Source organism: Cnephaeus nilssonii, assembly GCF_951640355.1.
Source record: "Cnephaeus nilssonii genome assembly, chromosome: 19".
Lineage (NCBI taxonomy): Eukaryota > Metazoa > Chordata > Mammalia > Chiroptera > Vespertilionidae > Cnephaeus > Cnephaeus nilssonii.
In genome coordinates, this window is record NC_137090.1 from 2,612,860 (window position 1) to 2,633,848 (window position 20,989).

At 64.5% G+C, this 20,989-nt stretch overlaps 1 protein-coding gene across 1 annotated transcript in view; it reads right to left on the reverse strand.

The window, feature by feature from the left end:
• Nucleotides 1-1,323: 1,323 nt before the first annotated feature.
• The window catches only part of MGAT5B (alpha-1,6-mannosylglycoprotein 6-beta-N-acetylglucosaminyltransferase B), a 35,218-nt gene continuing 15,552 nt past the window's right edge, over nt 1,324-20,989 (reverse strand). The window contains exons 5-17 of the mRNA XM_079797089.1: nt 20,848-20,921; nt 19,789-19,959; nt 18,931-19,095; nt 17,763-17,932; nt 11,982-12,113; nt 10,929-11,062; nt 7,043-7,173; nt 6,169-6,324; nt 5,252-5,398; nt 4,843-4,959; nt 3,829-3,903; nt 3,112-3,368; nt 1,324-2,695 (exon numbers count right to left, since the gene is read on the reverse strand). Of these exons, the coding sequence (XP_079653215.1) occupies nt 2,497-2,695; nt 3,112-3,368; nt 3,829-3,903; nt 4,843-4,959; nt 5,252-5,398; nt 6,169-6,324; nt 7,043-7,173; nt 10,929-11,062; nt 11,982-12,113; nt 17,763-17,932; nt 18,931-19,095; nt 19,789-19,959; nt 20,848-20,921 (1,928 nt within the window). The 3' untranslated portion in view covers nt 1,324-2,496. The remainder of the gene's footprint in view (nt 2,696-3,111; nt 3,369-3,828; nt 3,904-4,842; nt 4,960-5,251; nt 5,399-6,168; nt 6,325-7,042; nt 7,174-10,928; nt 11,063-11,981; nt 12,114-17,762; nt 17,933-18,930; nt 19,096-19,788; nt 19,960-20,847; nt 20,922-20,989) is intronic.

Consider the following 20,989-nt stretch of genomic DNA (forward strand, 5'->3'; position numbering starts at 1 on the left):
AACGACAAAGGAACCAATTAGAAACACTTGACACCGAAACCAGTTTGGCTCAGTGGATAGAGCGTCGGCCTGCGGACTAAAAGGTCCCAGGTTCGATTCCGGTCAAGGGCATGTACCTTGGTTGCGGGCACATCCCCAGTGGGGGTTGTGCAAGAGGCAGCTGATCGATGTTTCTCTATCATCGATGTTTCTAACTCTCTATCCCTCTCTCTTCCTCTCTGTAAAAAATCAATAAAAATATATTTAAAAAAAAAAAAGAAACACTTGAAATGCCTGCCGGTACCCACGTGGCCTTCCGCGTGGCTTGCGTGGGCCCTGGGCCGCAGAAGCAGCATCCTATTAAAGACTCAAGTTCCCAGGCTCCGCCCAGAACCGCTGAACTAGAACCCGGGGTCCAGCAACCTGTGCTTAACAAGCTCAGAACCACGTGCCCGGCACTTCCCAGACCTGAGACCAGGGCCCAGAACAGGGTTTCTCCATCCACCTCGACGCTGCGGACACTGGGCAGGGTCATCCGTGCTGGCGGGGACCGAGCTGGGGCGGGGGAACCCAGCTGGGGGGGACAGTGCTGGCAGGGACCGAGCCGGTGGGACCGTCCTGTGCACCAGGGGGTGCCGACCAGCATCCCTGGCCTCTTCCCGAGAGATGCTAGCAGCTACTTCCCCGCCCCCAGGTGTGACCATCAGAACTACCCCCAGACAGGGCCCCTGTCCTCGGGGGCTGGCTTCCCCCAGCGAGAGCCCCGGCTAGAAGCAAGCCGCTGGCTGGGGGCCTCAGACACAGAGCACGTAAAACCCTGAGCGCGTCCTGTGGCCAGGGCGCCACGCCGGCTGCCTCTCTCGGTTCATGCGATCGGCACGGCAACGTGGACCCGATCCCCCGTTCATAGCAAATCCCCGCTCCCTGCTTCCCAGCTGTGGCCTTGGGCAAGTTCCTTAAACTCTGCGCCTCAGGCGTCTCCACTGCCAGCGGGGTGCCAGGACCCGCCCCCAGGACAGCGGACATGCAAAGGGACAGTTCCAGCCGGGTCCGCAGCACAGCCGGTGCCCCGTGAATAGTGAGTGCCCTTGTGTTCTCGGACCTCACACTCCACAGCAGAGGCCTAGCGGGTCCCTGGAGTGGCCGCAGGGCAGCGGCAGGGCCTGTGGGCCTGGCACCTGCAGGCCCTTCCCCCGGGCAGCCTGACGCAGAGCCCCAGCCTCTACGACTGGGGCAGGGCCCCGGGGCCCCAGACGCCCGCCCCCACGGCTCCCCTGGGCGTTCCCAGCCCCTTGCTCCCCCAGAAAAGATGAGAAACAGCAGGCTCCTCCTCTGCACCTCACATCCCAATAAAATATTTATTATTTCCAGAAATAAATCTTTAAAAAAGAGAGAAAAGAGAGTCTCTATTGCTTTCCCCCGAAGGTCAGGTCCTTGGTGACTTGAGTGTCTGCGGCTGCAGGACGGCGGGGCCGGGGAGGGTCCGGGTGGGAGGCACCTGCTGCAGCCCAGAGGCCGCCTGCCTCCTCCGCCTCTCAGGGCCCGGGGCTGCCTCCATGGCCGGGGGGCGGGGCAGCCCAGGAGGGCGGCTGGGTCGCCCAGGTGGGAGGGGGTTATAAACAGGATGGGGTGGCAGTGTTTCTGAGGGCCTGGGCGGGGGCAGGAAGGGGTGTGGGGGGGAGGGGGGCAGGCATGCTGCACGGGGGTGCACAGTTGATCCAGAGGTGGTTGGAAGCTGGAGGGACACAGACACAGCACTGATGGGTGGGGGCCTGGGGGCCTGGGCCCGGGCCCGGGATGTGATGGGGCAGAAGCTCCGCCCGAGCCTTTGCCTGCAATGGATGCTGGGAAGCGACCAGCACCTGTCCTCGGAGGCTGGGGGTGGGTGGGGAAGCAGGCTGTGGGAGCAAAGCCGTGGTCTGGAATGGCAGCCATGCCAGGAGGGCTCTGGAGAAATCCGAGTGAAGAGAGCGGAACAAGCAGGAGGGGGACACAATTCCACCGCCGTCCGAGGGGTCCCCTCGCCCCCAACTGCGGGCCGTGCAGCAGGGAGCGGATGTGGGAAAGGGGAGAGGCAAGAACTGGGTCCTTCCGCCTGGCCTCCCCCAGCCCCCTGCCCTTTCTGGCCTCACCCCAAACTCCTCCAGAGGGACAAGGCTGACCCCCTCCCGGACCCCTGCTCCCGCCCTGTGCAGCGCAGGCCCCGTCCTGGGCCCAGGGAGGCAGGACCCTCTCTCCACCTTCAGGTCTGGCTCTGCCCCTGCTCCTGGCCAGGGGGCCCCTCTGGCAGCCCCACAGCCGTTGGCCTTGCTGCCGCCATGAGCCCCTGGGAGGAGGAGGAGGAGGAGCCTGCCCAGGGTGGGCACCGGCACCGGGAGGAGCCGCCCTCCCTGCAGCCTGGCACGCGCCTGCTCTGCCCACCCCTGGCCGAGGGAGGAAGCCCAGCTTGGGGGTGGGGGGGCGGTCGCTGGAGCTCGGAATCTGCTGGTGCTTCTCGGCGCAGGGCCGCGGGCGCCCTCACAGGCAGTCCCGGCACAGGGCCACCTGGCCCCGGCGGAAGTCCCGGCACGGGCAGAGCCGGCGGTGCTTGGCGCTGGCGCCCGCGCAGCTGAAGAGCAGCGGCTCCTTCTGCAGGAGGCACTCCCGGCCGGGCTGGGCGAAGGCCGGGTACAGGTGGTTCATCTCCCACTCGGTGCTGTCACAGGGCACCTGCAGCCTGCGGGCACCAGGGCGGCAGCACTCAGCGGGCACAGAACGCCCAGCGGGTCCTGCCCACCCCCCCCCCCTGGCCGGCCCAACCCAGCCCAAACTGGGGAAGAACTTTCTAGGAGGTGCCAGGACAGACCCTGGCCCTCAGCACCTTCTCCCACTGCTCAGAGAGGGGGGGGGCAGGAGGGGGGGCCAGGCTGATCCATCAGGGAGAGCCTGGGGAAGATGCTGGGGGGGCAGGGACTGGGCAGGGAGCTCCCCTTGGCGCTTGGGGCTGAGGCTTTGCAGGGAGTGTGAAGCTTTGATGGACACCGGCCTGGACGGTCCCTTCCTGACCCACTGAAGGCACCCCTCCCCCACTGCTGCAGGCTGGGCGGGGTTCAGGACAGCCTGGCTGGGCGGCAGGGGCCGCGGCTCACTCACTTCTGGAAGGCGTCCTGGCTGTTGAGGAAGGGGAAGAAGGAGGGCTCGCAGACCAGCCCGCGGTCCAGGCAGGCGTCCGTGCAGGCCCTGCCCGCGGCGGCCAGCCAGGCCCGGAGGGAGTGCGCTGGGGGCCAGGCCCCGGGGGCCAGGCTGGCGTTCCGGGCCCACTCGAGGTGGGTGGCATTGGGGGCCAGGACGAAGGGGCTCTTTGGGACTCCAGCCCCCGGTGGGGCGGGGCCTGGGGCTGCGCAGAAGTCCTGCCAGGAGAGAGCAGTGTGAGAGGGCAGTGGGCCACGGGGGCCACGGCTGACACGTGGGTGTGGCAACCCAATCATCTCACTCGCATCACCATCGGGGCTCGCTGATGCCGGGTGGCTTTCCGGCGTCATTTCATTTACCCCCGGCAGCAGCCCCACCCGGGGGCGCTGATCTGTGTCCAGGGAGGATGGGAGGGAGGCCCGGAGGTCGAGGTCAGGGAACCCACCCAGGGCCTCAGGCCTGGCCTCTGACAGCAATACTGACCCCACCCCTCGGCCCCCGTCCCCACCGGCTGTGCCCGGAAGGAAGGGGACAGAAGGACGGACTGGGGAAGCAACAGGGAGTCAAACGGACACAGCCCCTGGACAGGGTGGCCTCCTCCGGCAGTGCCGGCCCGGCGCCCTCCTCTGGTCGGGTGGGGTTTGGGGTGGGGGGCGGGGGGAGAGCAGAGGCCCCTACCTGGTGCTGGATGTAGGCATGGATTCGCTCCAGCATCCCCTCGCAGGTGTACTCATAGGGCAGGTAGGGCTCTACCTGGGGGACACAGGCAGACATGGGGCAGGAGACCTGGTGCCCGGGGCCCGGCCATGCTCAGCACTGGGAGCGGAGATCTGGCCCCTCTGCTCGGATCCCCTGCTCCTCCGTGTACCCCGGGGCTCCCTGGGGCTCAGGACCTCCCTCCCACGCTGGTCCCAGCCCCACTGAGCTTCTCCCCTTTCAGTCATGTCAACGCTCCATCCGGTCGTGGGCCCTGATGCCTCTTCCCACAGCCAACCCAGCCCCTCCACCCTCCCCTCAGGCGACACCGCCTCCAGGAAGCCGCCCGAGCACCACCCCACCTGGCCCAGGCCCAGGCCCAGGCCCACTGTCCTCTGTGACACCCAGACTCCCCGCGCCTGGGTCATCGTTTCCATCGCTTCCTTCCTCCCTCCCTCCCTTCCTTCCCACGGATGTTTTTCCCACTGATTTTTAGAGAAGAGATTCCCCTCCAAACGCTCTGCCTGCTCCCGGCAAACCCGTGCCACACGGTGATGCAAAGGCCCCGCCAGCCGAGTCCCACCTGCTGCGAACCTCCCGCCAGAGCGGCAACAGCCTGGGAGCGTCACCCACTCGGGGTAATTACCGGTGTGGCCGGTGCCGGTCCTGCCAGGAATATCGGCTGCGACAGCGAGAGGGGAGGCGGCGGGAGGCAGGGGCCCGCACAGCCTCCTGTCCCCTCACCTTGAATGGCCTCACCTGGACGGACAGGTGCCAACAGGCAAACCCACTGAGGCCAAGAGGAGACTGAAGGGCCCCCCCAGAGCTGGGGGCCTCAGGTCTCCCTCACCTGTGCTCCTCACCTTCACACGCGCTGGTGAGGGGGATCCGCGGTCACACCTGCTGACCCCGGCCTGGGAGTCAGAACTCCCAGGAGGGCATGGTTTCCTGGTGGAGACCCAGCACGCGCTGCCGTCTGACGGGCCTGAGGCTCACCTGGGTCCTCATGATGGCCTTGATGGCGGCCTCAAACTCCTCCGAGTTGTTGTAGTCCACGGTCCACACGTGGGGCTTGCCGATGAAGCGCTCGGCGTACGGGTGCTGCGAGAACACCTGGCGGGCAGGGGCAGGCGGGTGTGCGGTGCCCCGCCCACCGGCCCAGCGCCCCGCCCACCGGCCCCAGCGCCCCGCCCACCGGCCCAGCGCCCCGCCCACCGGCCCCAGATGTCCCCGCCCACCGGCCCAGCGCCCCGCCCACCGGCCCCAGCGCCCTGCCCACCGGTCCCAGCGCCCCGCCCACCGGCCCCAGCCGTCCCTTTGCTCCACGCCTCGGCCTCCCTCTTCCAGGACCTGCAGGGTCCCCATCTCAGACCCTCAGCTCTGGCGCCTGGGTCCCCCCACTCACCTCCCTGGAGGTGGGCTTGCCGCGGAAGAACTCGTGGTTGAGGGAGCTGTGGGGCGGGCTGAAGCGGGACTGCAGGAAGACACAGCCGTTGGCAATGGCCTCCAGGGGCGCGGGGCCCTCGTAGGGGAAGCCGAACCCTATGAAGAGCTGAAGAGCGAGGTGGCGTGGCGGTCAGGGAAGGCCAGGACCACACGCAACCCCGGGAAGCAGGGGCGAGGTTGGGGTTGGGGCGTTCGCTCACAGGAGGCAATGGGGGTGAGGGTTGGAGGCGGGGCAGAGGAAAGACAGCTCAGCCCAGCTGGGTGGCTCAGTGGTTGAGCATCCACCTATGAACCAGGAGGTCACGGTTCGATTCCTGGTCAGGGCACATGCCCAGGTTACGGGCTTGATCCCCAGCGTGGGGCGTGCAGGAGGCAGCCGATCAATGATTCTCTCTCATCATTGATGTTTCTCTCTCTCTCCCTCTCCCTTCCTCTCTGAATTAAAAAATAAAAAAGGACAGCCCAGCCTAGCTGGGTGCCACGGCAAATGCCTCCCCTCCCTGACCTCGGTGCCCCATTGTGAAGTGAGGAGGCAGGGAGGCCATCGGTGGCATTGCTGCTCTAACAGGCTGGCTCTGCAGGGGAGGGGAACCGTGGGCTCTGGAGTCTAAAGGCGTCAGACCCCACCTCAGCTGCCCTCAAAGGACCCTGACCGTTCATCCCGCAAACACGAACCCCGCACCTAACTCCTGCCAGGAGTGCGCCCGGGGCTGACTCCCGAATCGACACGGGCGGCTGTCCAGGTTGCTGGCTGCACAAAGGCGCCCTTCCCCCAACAACACGTGTGCACACCCGTGAGCACAGAGCCAGCCGGGCCGTCCACACCGGGAGCGCCGTGGGGATGGCGGCACCTCCCGTGCCCTCGGCCAGGCTCACCTTCGCCTTGCGCAGCAGCTGCTGGAACTCGGGCTGCGGCAAGAGCCCGTGGTTCTTGACGAAGGCGGGGACCTCGGGGGGCCGCTGGCTCTCGTAGAACACTGTGCCGTGGACCTCCATGTGCTCGCTCAGGATGCTCAGGACCTTCTCCTTCCCCTGGGGGATGAGGGGGAGGTGGGAGCCCGCCCCGCCCCGACCCCGGGAGGCGGGGCCAGCAGGAGAGCGCCGTGGTCTGGAAGCCGGGAGGTGTGGGCCAGTCTTAGGGCGGCCAGCGGCCAGCCCCTAACCAGCTGTGTGGCCCCGGGCACAGCCCCTCTCCTCTCTGCCCCTCAATCATCTAAGTCACTGTTCGCTGAACCTAACCCTAACCACTACAGAGTGAGGGTCCTTCCATAAGACGACCACGTGGTAAGCAGGAGGAGGGGCGGGAGGAGGAGGGAGCACGCAGCACAGTCACGTACCTGGAGCTGCCGCATGGCCGGGCGGGCAGAGAAAAGAGGAGAGAGCAGGTCAGTGCCCGGCGAGCAGGCAGCCTGCCCACAGGCAGCACTTCTCCGGGACCCCGCCCTGAAAATGGGGTTCCAATCCCTGGTCCTCTCCCGCCTTCTCCACGGCCCCCCGTCCCACAGAGCCCCCAAGTCTCGCCTAAGCCCCTTCCCATCCCAGGGAGGGTGGAGGGTGGAGGGTGGAGTCACCGGCCTCGCTCAAGGACACTGAGTTTGGGGCAGAGCAGGGGCGGGGAGGGGGACAAGGGGCCAGCCCAGCCGGGCATGCCCCACGGCAGTCGGGACCTCTCTTCTGACCCACTAGCGGGGGGGGGGGGGGGGGCGCTCTCCTCCGTGCGTGCTGGGGCAGGTGGGGCGGGCGGGCGCACCTTCCAGATGCTGGCCTCCTTGCCGTACACCACGGCCATGTTGCTGGCCTTGCCTGCCTTGATGCGCTGCTTCTCCGTCTGGTTCAGCTCCTCCGACACGAAGCCCATGAAGGAGTTGTCGGGGGTGTGAGCTGCAGCCAGACCCCAGCCGGGGGGGCGTCACCAGGACACGCCAGGTCTCCCAGGGCCGCCGCGTGGCAGGACGGGAGGGGCTGGGGTGGGAGGTCTTGGGGGGAGAGGGAGCACCCACCCGTGCCCTGGCCCCGGCCTCTCCCTCTCCCAGAAACGGTCACCAGCCTGGGGCGCGAGGAACCCTGAGGGGTCGCCAGGCCCCTTGCTGGTTCCCAGACGAGGAAACTGAGGCTCAGGACGGGGCAGCCAGGACCCTGCCCTCCCGTTCGCTCCGCCCGAAGCTTAGGCTCCTCCCAGTCCTCTCCACGTGCAGAGCTGCGACCCGGGGGATCCCTCCCGCACCTCCGTCACCCGCCCTGCCCGGACCGCTGTCACACCTGCCACCCTGCCCGCTGTCACACCTGCCACCCTGCCCGCTGTCACACCTGCCACCCTGCCCGCAGTCACACCTGCCACCCTGCCCTGCTGTCCCTCTGCCTGGGGTGCCCGCCTCCCTGTTCTGGGGTGAGAAACGCTACTCAGCCTCAAGGGCCTCTCCCAGGAGCCTGCCTGGGACCCTCCCTCCGAGGCCCGCCCACTGTGGTCAGGTCTGTTAGAGCGAGGAGCGTGCTCTGACTTCCCTGTCCCCGAGCCCAGAGCCCAGAGCCCAGGGCAGGCGACATGTTGTAGGTTCAGATGCACGTCTGTCACACGCTGGCGTTTCGGGAACGGGGTACACTTCCATCAAACGTGCAGATGGAATGTTGTGTCTCTAACCTCACCCCCCGCCCCACAAAGGGGCGTAATGAGTATCTGGTGCATCTGAGAGCAGGGATGGCTTGCTGTCGAAGAGCCCAGAAAGCCACGGACCCTGGGGCCGACGCTCCGACCGACCCTCCGACCCTCCGACCACTGTCAGGTGGGGCGTGTGCTGGCTACAGGACAGCACAGCTCCTCCCGGGAGGTCAGCCACCAGGAGGCGGGGCCTGGAGTCATTTCTGTGATTCTCAGGAGGCTCTGCCCCGGCCCCAGGAAGGTGGCCCCAGGAGGGTGGCCCCAGGAGGGTGGCCCCATTGCCTGCCCAGTCCCACCCTCCCTCCCTCCCCTCTGGCTCCAGCCGGGCTGCCACCCAGGCCTCTCCCTGGTGGCCATCTCCTCCCTATTCAATCCTCATTCCGCCCCCTCCCCCAGGAGGGGCAGGTTTAGGACACAATGGGCAAACCAAGTGGGCAGGGGACAGGAAGTACTGCAACCAATTAAAATAACAGGACGATTAAGCATGGAGCTGGGGGGCGGGGGATGAGGCAGGGGTGAGGCCAGGGCAAGGGGCAGGCGGGGGAGGAGTACGGGGTGGGGGGTGTGGGGAGGGCGGAGCTCACAGGGAACTGACCGGCCCGATGGGGAAGGAGGGCTCCTTGTGCCTGGCTTCCTGCACGTGGTGTGCCATTAAAGCCGGCAAGCCTCTCCGGGTTTTGTTTTTTCTCTCTTTAATTTATTCAACCAATTAACATTTTCTGAGGACCTCAGGAGGCTTTAGGGAAATAAAGATAAATTAGCCAGTGGCTCCTTTTTTAGTGATTCATAATCTATCAGCGAGAGTAAATGTACTTGCAAATAACTCTCACATAATTCAATATATGCTTTAACTGAATGAGGTGTATTTAAGAGTTATAAAAACATTCTTCCTGGAACAGGAGACGAGGGGATCACTGGAAGTGATGGCAAAGAGGAAACATTTAACATGGGGTTTTGGAGGATGAGTAGGAGTTTGCCAGGTTTGGACCTCCACATCCAGAGGGCTCCACCCCAGGACAAGTCCTTATTTTGTCCGTGTGGATTATTTTTTAAAAATATATTTTATTGATTTTTTACAGAGAGGAAGGGAGAGGGCTAGAGAGTTAGAAACATCGATCAGCTGCTTCCTGCACACCTCCCACTGGGGATGTGCCCGAAACCAAGGTACATGCCCTTGACCAGACTCAAACCTGGGACCTTTCAGTCCGCAGGCTGACGCTCTATCCACTGAGCCAAACTGGCTAGGGCTCCGTGTGGATTATTACGAAGCCTCTTACCCCATCTCCTGCTTCCCCCTCATCTGCCTTTGCTCCTTGGGTCATCGGAAGTCAGCCAGAATAATTAATGTGCCTCATAAAACCTTTTCTCGCCCGGCCGGTGTGGCTCAGTGGTTGAGCACCGACCTATGAACCAGGAGGCCATGGTTCCGTTCCGGTCACATGCCAGGGTTGTGGGCTCGATTCCCAGTGGGGGGCGTGTAGGAGGCAGCTGATCAATGATTCTCTCTCATCACTCATGTTCCTATCTCTCTTTCCCTCTCCCTTCCTCTCTCTGAACTCCATTTTTAAAATCACTTAAAAATTTTTTTAAATTAAAAAAATCAAAAACCCTTTCTCCAGGACATTTCCTAGCTCAAGAGCCTACAGGGAACCGGGATTACAGGAGCCAATGTGAACGAGGAACCTCTGCTGAAAGGCCCCTCCCCTCTGACCCAGGGCCTCCTGCGCCCCTCCCCCCCTTACAGCCTCATTGCTCACTGCTCCCCTTCTGAGGGAGGAACTGCCTAGGGCTCTCGGCTGCCACCTTCACTGTTTCCGCCACTTCCTCTCCCTCCAAAATCTGCTCCTTGGGACCCGCCCCACCCCGTCACTCACTATGCTGGGAGCCCAACCTGCCCAGGTGACCTGGTGGGACAGTCCCTCTTCTCTCCCATGAGCCCCCCGCAGCCTGGCAATGCCCGGGGGGAGGCGTCTGTGTGACCGCAGCTGGGACGCTCCACCGCTCCGGGCCTCAGTTTCCTCATCTGGGCCCCAAGGAACGCTCCCGCCTTCCAACCTCGTGGGATCCAACCAAGCCATTGCCTATGTACCCAGAAACCTCGCCTGCCTCTAACAACACGGCCTGGACCCGGAGGGCACCCCGGAAGGCCCCCAGCACGCGGAAGAGACGCCTTTGGACAAGAGAAATCAAGACCAGCTGCTTTCCTTCTAGCAAGTTCCTCGGGGCCCAGCTCAGAACCCGGCTTGCTCTTAATGGAGACCAGTCCTGGCGAGGGCGCTGCCCGGCTCTCTGACCCAGAGCCCTCCACGAGCCGCACATCAGACCCGGGAGACGCTGCTGGAGGCAGACACTGAGCCAGTGACAGCCAGTAGCTCCCAGCCAGGAGTAACACCCCTTCCCTCAGCGGGGAGGGGCAGGGCCAGTCCCGCACCCCCAGGCAGGCAGAGGACGGCCCTGACTGTCAAGGAAAGGTTAATCCTTCCCGCGGGCTGCACTGAAGAGGGCCGTCAGGGCGTCTGTGTCTCCGACTCATTAAAAACAGCTCCGCTCAGCTCTCCTCGCCTGGGTGGCCTGACTCCCAACCTGAGGGCTCCCACCCACGGCCCCGCCGCTGCCACAGCCTCGCTGCCCGTCACGCCCGGTGGCGGAGCCCTTGCATTCCAGAACCTGCCCAGCCTTTCCACGTCCATGTCACTGCGTCCGGAAAGCCTGGCTGCCCCGCCCCTTCACCCAGGCCCTTGTGGCCTCTCTCTCTGGAAGGCCCCGGAGGACGAGGCCAGGCGCTGCGGGTCCCCAAACCCAGGCTGCTCCCTGCCCACGCCCCGCGCCCCAGCCCCCAGCAGGGGCAGCCTTTCTGGCCAGGCTTTCCCGGAGGAGGCCGAGGCCTGGCATGTGGGGGAAGGAGGAGCCGCCTCCTGGGATGCCACCTCAGGAACCACGGGGCCCCATCGCCCCGCCCGCCCGCGGCCGGGACACTCACGGAACATGGTCATGAACTGCTTGGGGTTGAGGTTCCAGTAGCCCCAGTTGGTCCGGTAGCCGTGCAGCGTGGCGTACTCCTCGTGGTTGTACGCGGGTTCCGTCCCGAAGGTGTCGATGACCCGGATCCGGCACCTGCCCCCGGGGATGGGGAACCAGAATCAGCCACCTCAGCATCTCCCTGGGCCGGGGGTGCCCAGCCGAGGGTGGTACCATGTGCGGTGAGAGCATGGGCTCGGACTCAGCGGTGTGACCACAGGCGGGCACCCCGACCTCTCGGGGATGTGCCCCCAGCACCGGGGAAGGACGGAATATCCCATCATCCCCCCGAGCGGGATGACAACCGCCCAAGGATCTCGGGGCTGTGGGACCACTAACTCACACTGCCAGCTGTTAGGCTGCCCTGAGGGCGCCTAGGAGGGGAGGCCCTGCCTGGGGCGGGGTCCCCCACGCGGTCCCAGGGGTCCCCTGTACAATCTGCACTTTCCAGGGAGTTCGAGTCCACAGCCCTCTGCCCAGGAGCCCGCGGGACCCAGGACGGGCCACGGGCTGCTGAGGTCGGCACGCCGCCCGGAGAAGGTGGGGGGAGCGGGTGCGCGGCGGGCACATTAATAATAAAAGCAGGAACACTGCCTGTCACGTTTCCCTAATGAAACCACGTGGGACCGTCCCCGAGGCCGGAGCAGACGTCATGCAGAGCGGCTCCTGCGCTGCGTTAAACCCGAGCCCCACCGTCTGCAAGACCGAGCGATGGCACCGGCCTTCCCCCCCCCGGGGCGGGGGGTGCTGAGGGCCCCCCCACAGAGGGCCCAGCCACAGAGCACTGTCCCCCACCCTCCCCCTCCCCGCACTTCCTCTCTGCCCCTCCCGCAGCCCGCCACGCGGCAGAGGGCCACGGGGCCACGAGCCCTGGTTCCTTGTCACTCGGGTCAGCTGAAGGGGGGGCAGGGCTCCTTGGAGGAGGGAGGGGGAAGGGGAGGACAGGCACAGGGAGACCTGGTCCAGGCGCTCTCCAGGGCTGGGGGGTGCCGTGCGGGTCACCACCCGCCCTCACCGGTACTTCCTGAAGGACAGCCCCATGTGCTGCTTCATCTGCTGCAGGCCGTGGTAGTCGGTGTAGATGAGGTCGAAGGGCAGGGGCACGGTGAGCGGGCAGTTCCCCCGGCCCGGCGGCACCCCTAAGTTACTGAGAGAAGAGCCCGTCAGAGTCTGAGCCCCAGGGGACCCCCAGGCCGCAGAAACCCACCTTCCCATCCGGCCCTGGGTCTGCAGTACCTGGACCCCCCCCCTCCTGCGCCCCCGTTCCCACAGCCCAGGGTAGACAGGGGCAGGGAGGGCGCTGGAGGAGGCGCTGGCTCAGGGAGGGAGCTGGGCGCCGGCACAGGCCACTCCCACGAGGGGCAGGTGGGCCCGAGGTCCGGCCCGGGAGCCGGCCCGGAGGCAGGGGCGCCTTTGCTCACCCCACACGCGTGCTCCCCGCAGGCCTGTCCGCCAGGGCGGCCCCTCAACCGTCCCCAGGAGCCACAGGCAGCCGCAGGGTTTGGGGCTGAAGCGCCCCGCACCCCCACCCCGTCTGCCCCATAATTCTGCGCTGCCGACTGGCACCTGGGCCCGGAGGTGCCCGGCCCTGCCCGCAGGGCACCCCGGCTGCCAGCTCCTTCACGTGAGCATTTTCATCTGGGACGGAGCTGCCTCTGGCGCCAGAGCCGTGGGGTCGTCTCACTGGAGCCCGAAGGACGTGGGCACAGCTGCCCGCCTCCCCCCCGTTTTGTGGTCCAGACGCCTCGCTGGAAGGCGGCATGAGAACCCCCGGGAGCCCCTTTGGGGACCCATGGAAAGCATGCCTGGGCCCGAGGGCCAGCGCGGACCCGAATGTCCCGTGTCCGCCTCCTTGCCCACACGCGGTGCCTGGGCGGGTCCCCACGGGCCTCTCCAGGCTAAAAACCCTCGTTTTATTTCTCCCTGTGCTTTGGTCCGGGGCTGGAAATAACCTCTCCAGGAAGCGCTCCAATTCTGGAACAAGCGAGTCCGCCCCCCTCTCCTCTGTGGGAAGGGCCTCGTTAAAAAGAACTCTTACAGAGTGATCTGGGATCCTGGGCTCCAGGTGCTAACACACCGAGGCTCCCCGATCCGTCTCATTTCGGGAGCCCACTGCCGACCCTCTGCCCTGCCCGGGCCCCCGAGCACAAGGGCACTGCCCGGCTCTCTCCCACGGCCCGTGACGACAGCAGGCCACGGCCTCTCCCCAAGCGCCGCCGGACGGTCACTGGGCATCAGATGAGCTATTTGGGGAGGGGGTGGGACCAACGAGGCCTTGAAACCCGGCTGTTTCTTTAGGTTCCTCCTGGCCCTCGGCAGTTCCACCGACACTGGGATTCCATTCTGAGTCCTGGACCCGTCACCCGGCTGCCTCCACGTGGGCACCTCCAATCCAACCCGTTCAGCACCCAAGTTCAAGGTCTTCCCCATGCGCTCCTCTTCTCCCACCTCAGAGGATGGCCGCCCTGTCGCCCGGCGGCTGCTCTGGGCTGGCTCGTGCAGCCTGGTTCCGGCCTGGCGAGCCGGTCACGGCCACATCTGAGTGGGTTCAAACCCCGGGCCTGGCCCCGGCCGGCTCTTCCGAGAGTTGAGCCGGAGGCGGCTCAGTCAAGCCGGGCTGGGCGGGATGGGGTCCCTGCCTTCGTCATTCTCTGGGGACCCTCGCCGGGACTTCCCTTGGGCGAACATGGAACAACAAAAAGGCCAGGACGCCGACTTCCCATGGGGCCGCGAGCTTGACAGCCCAGTTTCCGCTCCGTCCCGCCCCCCCCCCCCCCCTATAGACATCCTGCTCTCCACTCCCGTCATTTGCCAGTTGAGTCGGCTAATTCCCCACTCAACCCAAGCTCACTCATGGGTGCAGGAAGAGCCTGGTAATTTTTCCTCATGCCATGTCCCATTAATGATGCTTGAAATTATGCAAATAAAATTGATGAGCAGAGCCAAATTTGGGCAGGCGGGAAAGGGAAAGCTTAACTTTAAAATGCCCGCTGTGGCCCGACCGGCGTGGCTCAGTGGTTGAGCATCAACCCATGAACCAGGAGGTCACAGTTCCATTCCCGGTCAGGGCACGTGCCCGGGTTGCGGGCTCGATCCCCAGTCGGGGGCATGTAGGAGGAAGCAGCCGATCAATGATTCTCATCATTAATGTTTCCATCTCTCTCCTCTCTGAAATCAATAAAAATGTTTTTTTTTAAAAAATGCCCACTGTGGAACCAGGCATTCATGAGGATAACTTGGGGTGCAGCCCACAGGGGCTCTGGCTTCTCCCCTCATCCCCACCGAGAGCAGGCGGCTCCCGGGAGGGGCGGTCTGACGTCACCGCTCTCGCCCCGGAAACCTCCCGCAGCAGCAAAGCCAGGGCGGGCTCTGTACTGCCCCGACGTCCCTGCGGTGAGCCGGTTAATTAACACAGCAGCGCGGGAGCGGAGGAAGCGGGAGGAAGCGGCCCGTCCCCCGCTCGGCAGTGGCCAGACGTCTGCTGTGAACATCTGGGAACAAAGGGCAGCAAATGTCCCGCAGCGTCCGTCCCGCCGTCCCCGCACAGGCCTCTTCCCAGCCCCGGGAGACGCCTCTGTCGCAGACGCCGAGCCGCAGCTCTCAGCACTCACATCACCTCCCATCCCGCTGACCTATTTTCAAATGAACTCGGTGACGCTCCCCCGAGGCCGGGAGGCAAGGCTGCGGGAACCCCTCCTCCTCCCGCAGAACCCGCGGCAACGCCATGCACGTAGTCCACGCTATCTCTGTCCCAGACGCCTTTCCGCTCCAACGGCCACCATCTTGCTATGGGTTGCATTGTGTCCCCCCCCCCCCAAATCCATATGTTGGAGCCCTAACCCCCAGCACCCCAGAATGTGACCTCATGTGGAGGCAGGTCTTTACAGAGGTCACCAGGTTGACATGCGGTCACCAGGGGGGCGCCCTCGTCCACCATGGCCGGCATCCTTATAAGAAACAGAAATCTGCCCGGCCTGCGTGGCTCCGTGGTTGAGCGTCAACCGTGGCACCAGGAGGTCACCAGATCGATTCCCGGGCAGGGCACATGCGCGGGTTCGATCCCCAGTAGCGAGCGTGCAGAAGACAGCTGATAGATGTTTCTCTCTCATCAACATTTCTACCTCTCTCTCCCTTTCCCTTCCTCTCTCTGAAATCAATTTTTTTAAAAAAACCTTTTTTTTTTTTAAAGAGGAAATTTGGAGACAGACACAGGCACAGGGAGAAGGCCATGTGAGGATGAAGGCAGGGATCTCGGTGACGCTTCTACAAACCAGTGAACGCCAAGGACCGCGGAAGCAGGGGGAGGGGCCTGGACAGACCCCGCACAGCCTGGGAAGGAACCCTCCCTGCCAACACCTTGGCGCTGAGCTGACACCCTCGTCTCGGACTCCCCTCCAGACGGAGACAGTAAATGCTGCTGTCTGGAGTCCTCGGCTCCAGCCAGCCCTCCGAGACTGCTCCGGAGTCCCCGCGGGGAAAGGGCTGCCCTGTATTGCGAGGGTGGTCCCGGCTAGGAATGAGCTGGAGGAGCTCACAGCCCGGCCTACACCTGTCACAGGAAAAACGTACAACCCAGAAAGGGCATGGCCCAAAGCACATGTCCCCTGATGCCCCCGCTATCCGGGCCACCTCCGAGGGTGCCTCCTGGGCCTGCCCCCTCCGCTGGGCTCCACCCCTGCAACCCCGGGGATCGGGATGCCTTTGGGTGTGCAAATGTGGGCTGGGGAGGGATCGGCACTCTTTCTACACATCTTCTAGGACCCTGAGCCCCCGCGCCAGGCCCCGGTCCTGTCCCTCAGGCCCTGCCCTGGGGACAGAGGACAGCTCTTTGAATAAGCCGTGGGGCTAGTTCCCACCTGTTACAGTGTCCCAACCCCACAGCTATCCCCCCACGGACTGTGTACGGGGGCAGGGGGTTGCTTAGAGAAGCCACAGCCTGGACTTTCCCACATCTCAACCCTCATCGCTCATGAGGTCACCTGCGAGCTGTGAAACTTGATACGTGGGTCCCACCCTGGACCCATGAAATCAGAGGCACCAGGAGGGGGACCCAAACGTCGTGTTTTTCCACGCGGCTCTGCTGCACCCCTGCTGTGAGTTCTGTGCACATAACTGTCTAACGTCCTTTCTTTTTATTACTTTAGTTGCTTTAAAATGATGTCTGATAACAGACTCCAAAAACACCGTCCTGAGGCCGTTTCCCGAGGGCGCTGAGCTGTTTACGCACCCTGCCCTGTCTGAGCCAGGGCGTGCGTTAGGGCGTGCGTTTGCACCTACACCCACGAGCGAGGGCGGAGCCGCCGGGCCCTGCGCTGCGCCTGCCCGCCTCACAGACTGCGCCTCGGAGGTGGGAGGGCCTCTCCCTACAGCCCCAGCTTCTGGGAATTTCCGACCCACAAAAGCCGGGCAGGAAGTGATGGGACGGTGGGAAGATAGGGATCTTCTGTGGGGGGTGCCTGATGGGGTGCCTGTGGGGGTGCACACAGTGTGGTGCATGTCATGCATGGGGGGTTGCATGTGTGTGGAGGTGTGTAGATGCATGTAAAAGTGTGCATGGGTGTGCCTGTGTGTACAAGCACAGGGTATGCACAGCATATACATACACATACATGTGAGCACATGCATGAGTGTGTATGTGGGTGTGCACAGTGTCGTGCATGCATCTGCACACGTGTGGGCATGTGGGTGCACGTGTATAGAGAAAGAAATGGCAGCAGGGGGGTATTTCAGATCGTGGGACTTTTCAGCAGGGCCTCGCTCTCAGGGGCTCCCCCATCTTCATGCTCTGGCCCGTGGCTACCCAGAGCCGCTGGCTGTGCCATCCACAAGTTGCCCACGACTTCTTGGGCTGCCCACACACCGGTCCCTCTTCTCCCTCCTCCCCTCACGCTCGCCCCATCTGACTCCCTGCAGGAGCGCCGAGGGCAGGGAGATGCCTCCCCGCAGGCCTTTCCCGAGGGAGCTTGGCAGGCATTTGCTGCCCTGCAGCTCCGCTCCAGTGCTGACGGCGCGCTGGTGGGCGGCGAGTGGGCACGCCTGGCTCTGAAGTGGCATGCATGGTGTGAACAGCTTGGTTTGGCAACAAAATGCCATCAGGGCAGGCAGAAGCCAGAGGGAGCGGCGTGCTGGCTCCCTCTCCCAGCACGGGGTGGCTGGTCTGAGGGTCAGCACCGGCCCTGGGGACAGCTCCCTGCCAGCTCCTTCCAGCTAAGGTGACGTTTGTTTGTTCGGCCAGATGGGGCGGAGGTGCTATTTCCAGGCGGCACTCTGTGCCCCAGAACCTGGGATGCAGCTGGTCAGTCCCCGTCACCACCCTCACTTACAGGTGCCTCAGGGCACACACCGCCCCACCCCTCTAACCACCCGTCTCCCGCCTCCCTCAGCATCGCAGGGACCTGGAAAGGCAGGACTGGGGAAGGGGTGGGCGTCGCCAGCCCAGCTCACACCCTCCAGGCCTTCCTGGCCTCCAGCCCCCAGACAGGCCCAGGAAGGAGCCCGGTTCCGGAAGAGACACTGCGAGTCTCCCCAAGACCAGCAGGCAGAGGGGACCCCGCTTCCACCACACGGCTCCATCCCACAGGCCAGTGTTTGTCAGCCCCTGGGCACCAACACCGGGCACCGGGCGGCCCAGAGATGGAGGAGTCACCGGAAAATTCAACCGTGTGAGCAGCACCGTGTGAACACGCTTCCGTGGCGCATCCCACACGTGACCGGGTGCCCCGGGGGGAGGAGGAGGGGGTGGCAGACTGAGCACAGAGCAGGGTTCCGGGGGACGGGTTCCCCTCCCGGCACTCACCTCTGCAGCTCCTTCAGGGACACCGTGACCCGCAGGCCATGGCCCAGGACGTAGAGAGCGGCCAGGATGTCCGCCCACTGCACCATCTCCCCCAGGGGCCCGCCCTTCAGCACCCTCGGGCTGAACACGTCCCCAGACTCCTCCGTCAGGAAGCCGATGTGGACGAGGATCTGGGGGGACACAGAGGGTCAGCACGGAGGAGAGACAGCCCTGCCACCCAGGGAGACCCGGCCAGCAGCAGACACTGTCTCCAAGCTGGGCCTGGGCACGGGGTGGGGGAGCCAAGAGGCAGAGTGACCGTGCTGGGCACTGGGGCTACAGGTGAACAAGACAGTCACAGCCTGCCCTCACGGCGCTTACGTTCCAGATGGAAGAGGAGACAACAGTGAACACAGACAAGAGAGAATTTCATGAAATGATAGGGACTCTGAAAGAAACAGACAGGATGATGGGAGAGTCAGGTAAGTATTTACTGGATGGATGATGGGTGGATGGGTGGATAGATGGATGAATGGATGGATGGATGATGGATGGATAGATGGATGCATGGATGCATGGATGGATGGATAGATGATGGGTGGATGATGAATGATGGATGGTGGATGGATGGATGCATGGATGAATGGATGGATGGGTGATGGATGGATGGATGCATGGATGGATGGATGGGTAATGGATGGATGGATGATGGATGGTGGCTGGATAGATGCATGGATGACAGATGGATGGATGGATGGATGGATGGATGGATGGATGGATGGATGATGGATGGTGGATGGATAGATGCATGGATGACAGATGGATGTATGTATGGATGGATGTATGGATGGACGGATGATGGATGGATGGATGGACCAATGAACCCTCCCCAAACAGGCTACATCCTTCCAGACGAAGGCAATGACATTCCGCCCAACAAGAACCAGATGTCTACAGATGAAGGGCCTTTAAGGGGTAGGAGCTTGGCTTTCCCAAACCTGAAAAGGCCCCAGGCCACCATGTGCCTCTAACCTGACTTTGCCTCCCCTCCCGCTTCCGGCTCAAATTCAAATAAATTCTACAAAACTCTTTTGAGGGCACACCCGGGGTCCCCGTGGGGCCCTGGGGCCCTGTGCTCACTTCCTACACGTCTGAGCTCCGCTCCCTGAACAGGACAGAGGTCAGGTACCTGCTTCTGGTCCCTCTGGGTGCCCCCCAGCTTCCGCGCCAGGCGCTGGGCGGCCAGTGCCCACTGGGCTGCGAGCCGCCGGGTCCGTTTCTTCATGAAGATTAGAGACTCCTTCCCACTGCCCATCAGGTCCAGGAGGTGAGACAGGTTGCTCCGGAAAACTGCCTGGAGGGGAGCCCCGTCCTTGGCTCTCACTCTCAGACCCACAGCCGCGCCATCGCCACCCCCTGCTGCCCTGGGGACGGGGCTGGCACCTCCTGCGAGGCTGGGCCGGCTCTAGCTTCTCCCGCCCTTTCTAAGAGGCCCAGTGGCCCCACAGTGGGGGTCCCTCCCCCACACACACACCAGCCACGAGGGCCTGTCTGGAGCCCTCAGGAGCTGCTCGGCTGTCACAGTCCCCAGGGACCCAGGTGCTGCCAGGAGGCAGGAGGGTAGTGGCCAGGGCAGGGCCGGAAGGCCAGGGAGGCCAGGCCGCCTTCCAGTGGAGCCACATGACCGTGCCCTGAACTAGCTCAACTCTCTGGACCTCCAGTCCGTCATCTGCTAAAGTCGATCACATAAGGGCCCCGGGGGGTTCAGGTGCAAAGTACCTGGCACACAGGAGGCCCTCAAGGAGGTCCATTAAGGGGGAGCCTCAGGGCCCCAGCCACCCCCCAAGTGGGTCCAGGTGTGCGGCACCCCCAGAAGGTGGGGCGGGCACTGTCAGGCCGGCTTCCCGTCCAGCAGGGTGAGCTGGGACCTGCCCGCCCACCGGGCAGGGCTGGCCACCTCGTTTCGCCAGGGGCACAGGGTATCCAGCCTGGAGAGGCCAGATGACCCGCCCACCGCGCCCTCAGGGCCCACTCACTCCCAGCCTACCTGGGCCTTGGGGAGGGGCTTGGGGGCCGTGTGGGGGGCCGTCCGGTTCCTCCAGGGCAGCGGGGGGCAGAACCACTCGACCTCGCTGAGGTAGATGAGGAAGGAGCACTCGGTGCCGTCCACCCCGAAGAAGGCGTAGCAGGGGTCCGACGTCCAGCGGGCGCGCATCCACTGCAAAGAGGCCAGCCTGGGCCAGGGAGCCGGGCCGCCCCCCGCGCCCTCAGCGCCCCCCCTGCACACATGGCCCTGGGACCCCGAGGTCCACCGGGACGGGGACGGGGCCTCTGGGGCCCCCCTATAGATGCAGCGAAGGACAGAGCAGGGAAGAGAGACTGAACCGGGCCCCCAGGCCCCTGGCCCGGCCCGAGAAGCTCAGGGAGGGCCAGGCTGGACCGCCATCCTCCAGGTCCAGAAAGAGACCCCGGGGAATAACGCCAGGCCAGGACACGGCGGGCGGCGTGGCAGCTCGGGCCTGGCCGCAGTCCGCTGGGGCCAAGGTCAGGAGCAGCCCCAAGGGCTGGGGCTGGGCAGGACACCCACCGTGCTCCCGCGGGGAAGGGTCTGCGGTCCCGCCCACCCTCTCAGGGAGCCCAGACCAGCGAGGAGCTGCTTTTACGGCCACGCGCGGGCCCCGATGGACAGACTTCCTGCAGCCGTAGGTCCAGGAGGTGGGCCCGAGGGAGTCCATGCTTCTGGTTAAACCCGAGGGGTGAGGAGAGACCACGTCCACTCCTCGTCAGAATTCGCTGGGAGTCGGGCTGCTGGAGGAGCGCCCGTGTGTTTACAGCTCGTGTGCTATAAGAGGTGCGGGGACGTGGCTCGGCCTGGGACTGTGGGGTGGGCCAGGCCGGTGGCCACGCAGAGAAGCAGTGACTCTGAGAGGTTGGCCCCTGCCAGCCAGTGCCAGTGCCAGGGTCAGGGCAGGGGCCCGGGCAGAGAGGCCCTGGCTAGCGGATAGCCCTGCCAACAGCGGAATCCCAGAGCCAGTCTGGGGCGTGGCCCCCACGGAGGAGCCCCTTCCTGGTCGCCCCCACCCGCAGCGGCAGCCCCAGGCCTCACCTCCACCTTCCCTGAGCAGTCAGGGAACTTGGGGTCACTGGGCGCCTCACACTGGTCCCGCCGGCCTTCGGACACTAGGGAGAGAAGGCCATCGTGCTGAGGACCTGGGTCTGGGCCGGGCCGGAGGGGAGAGGCGTGCGGA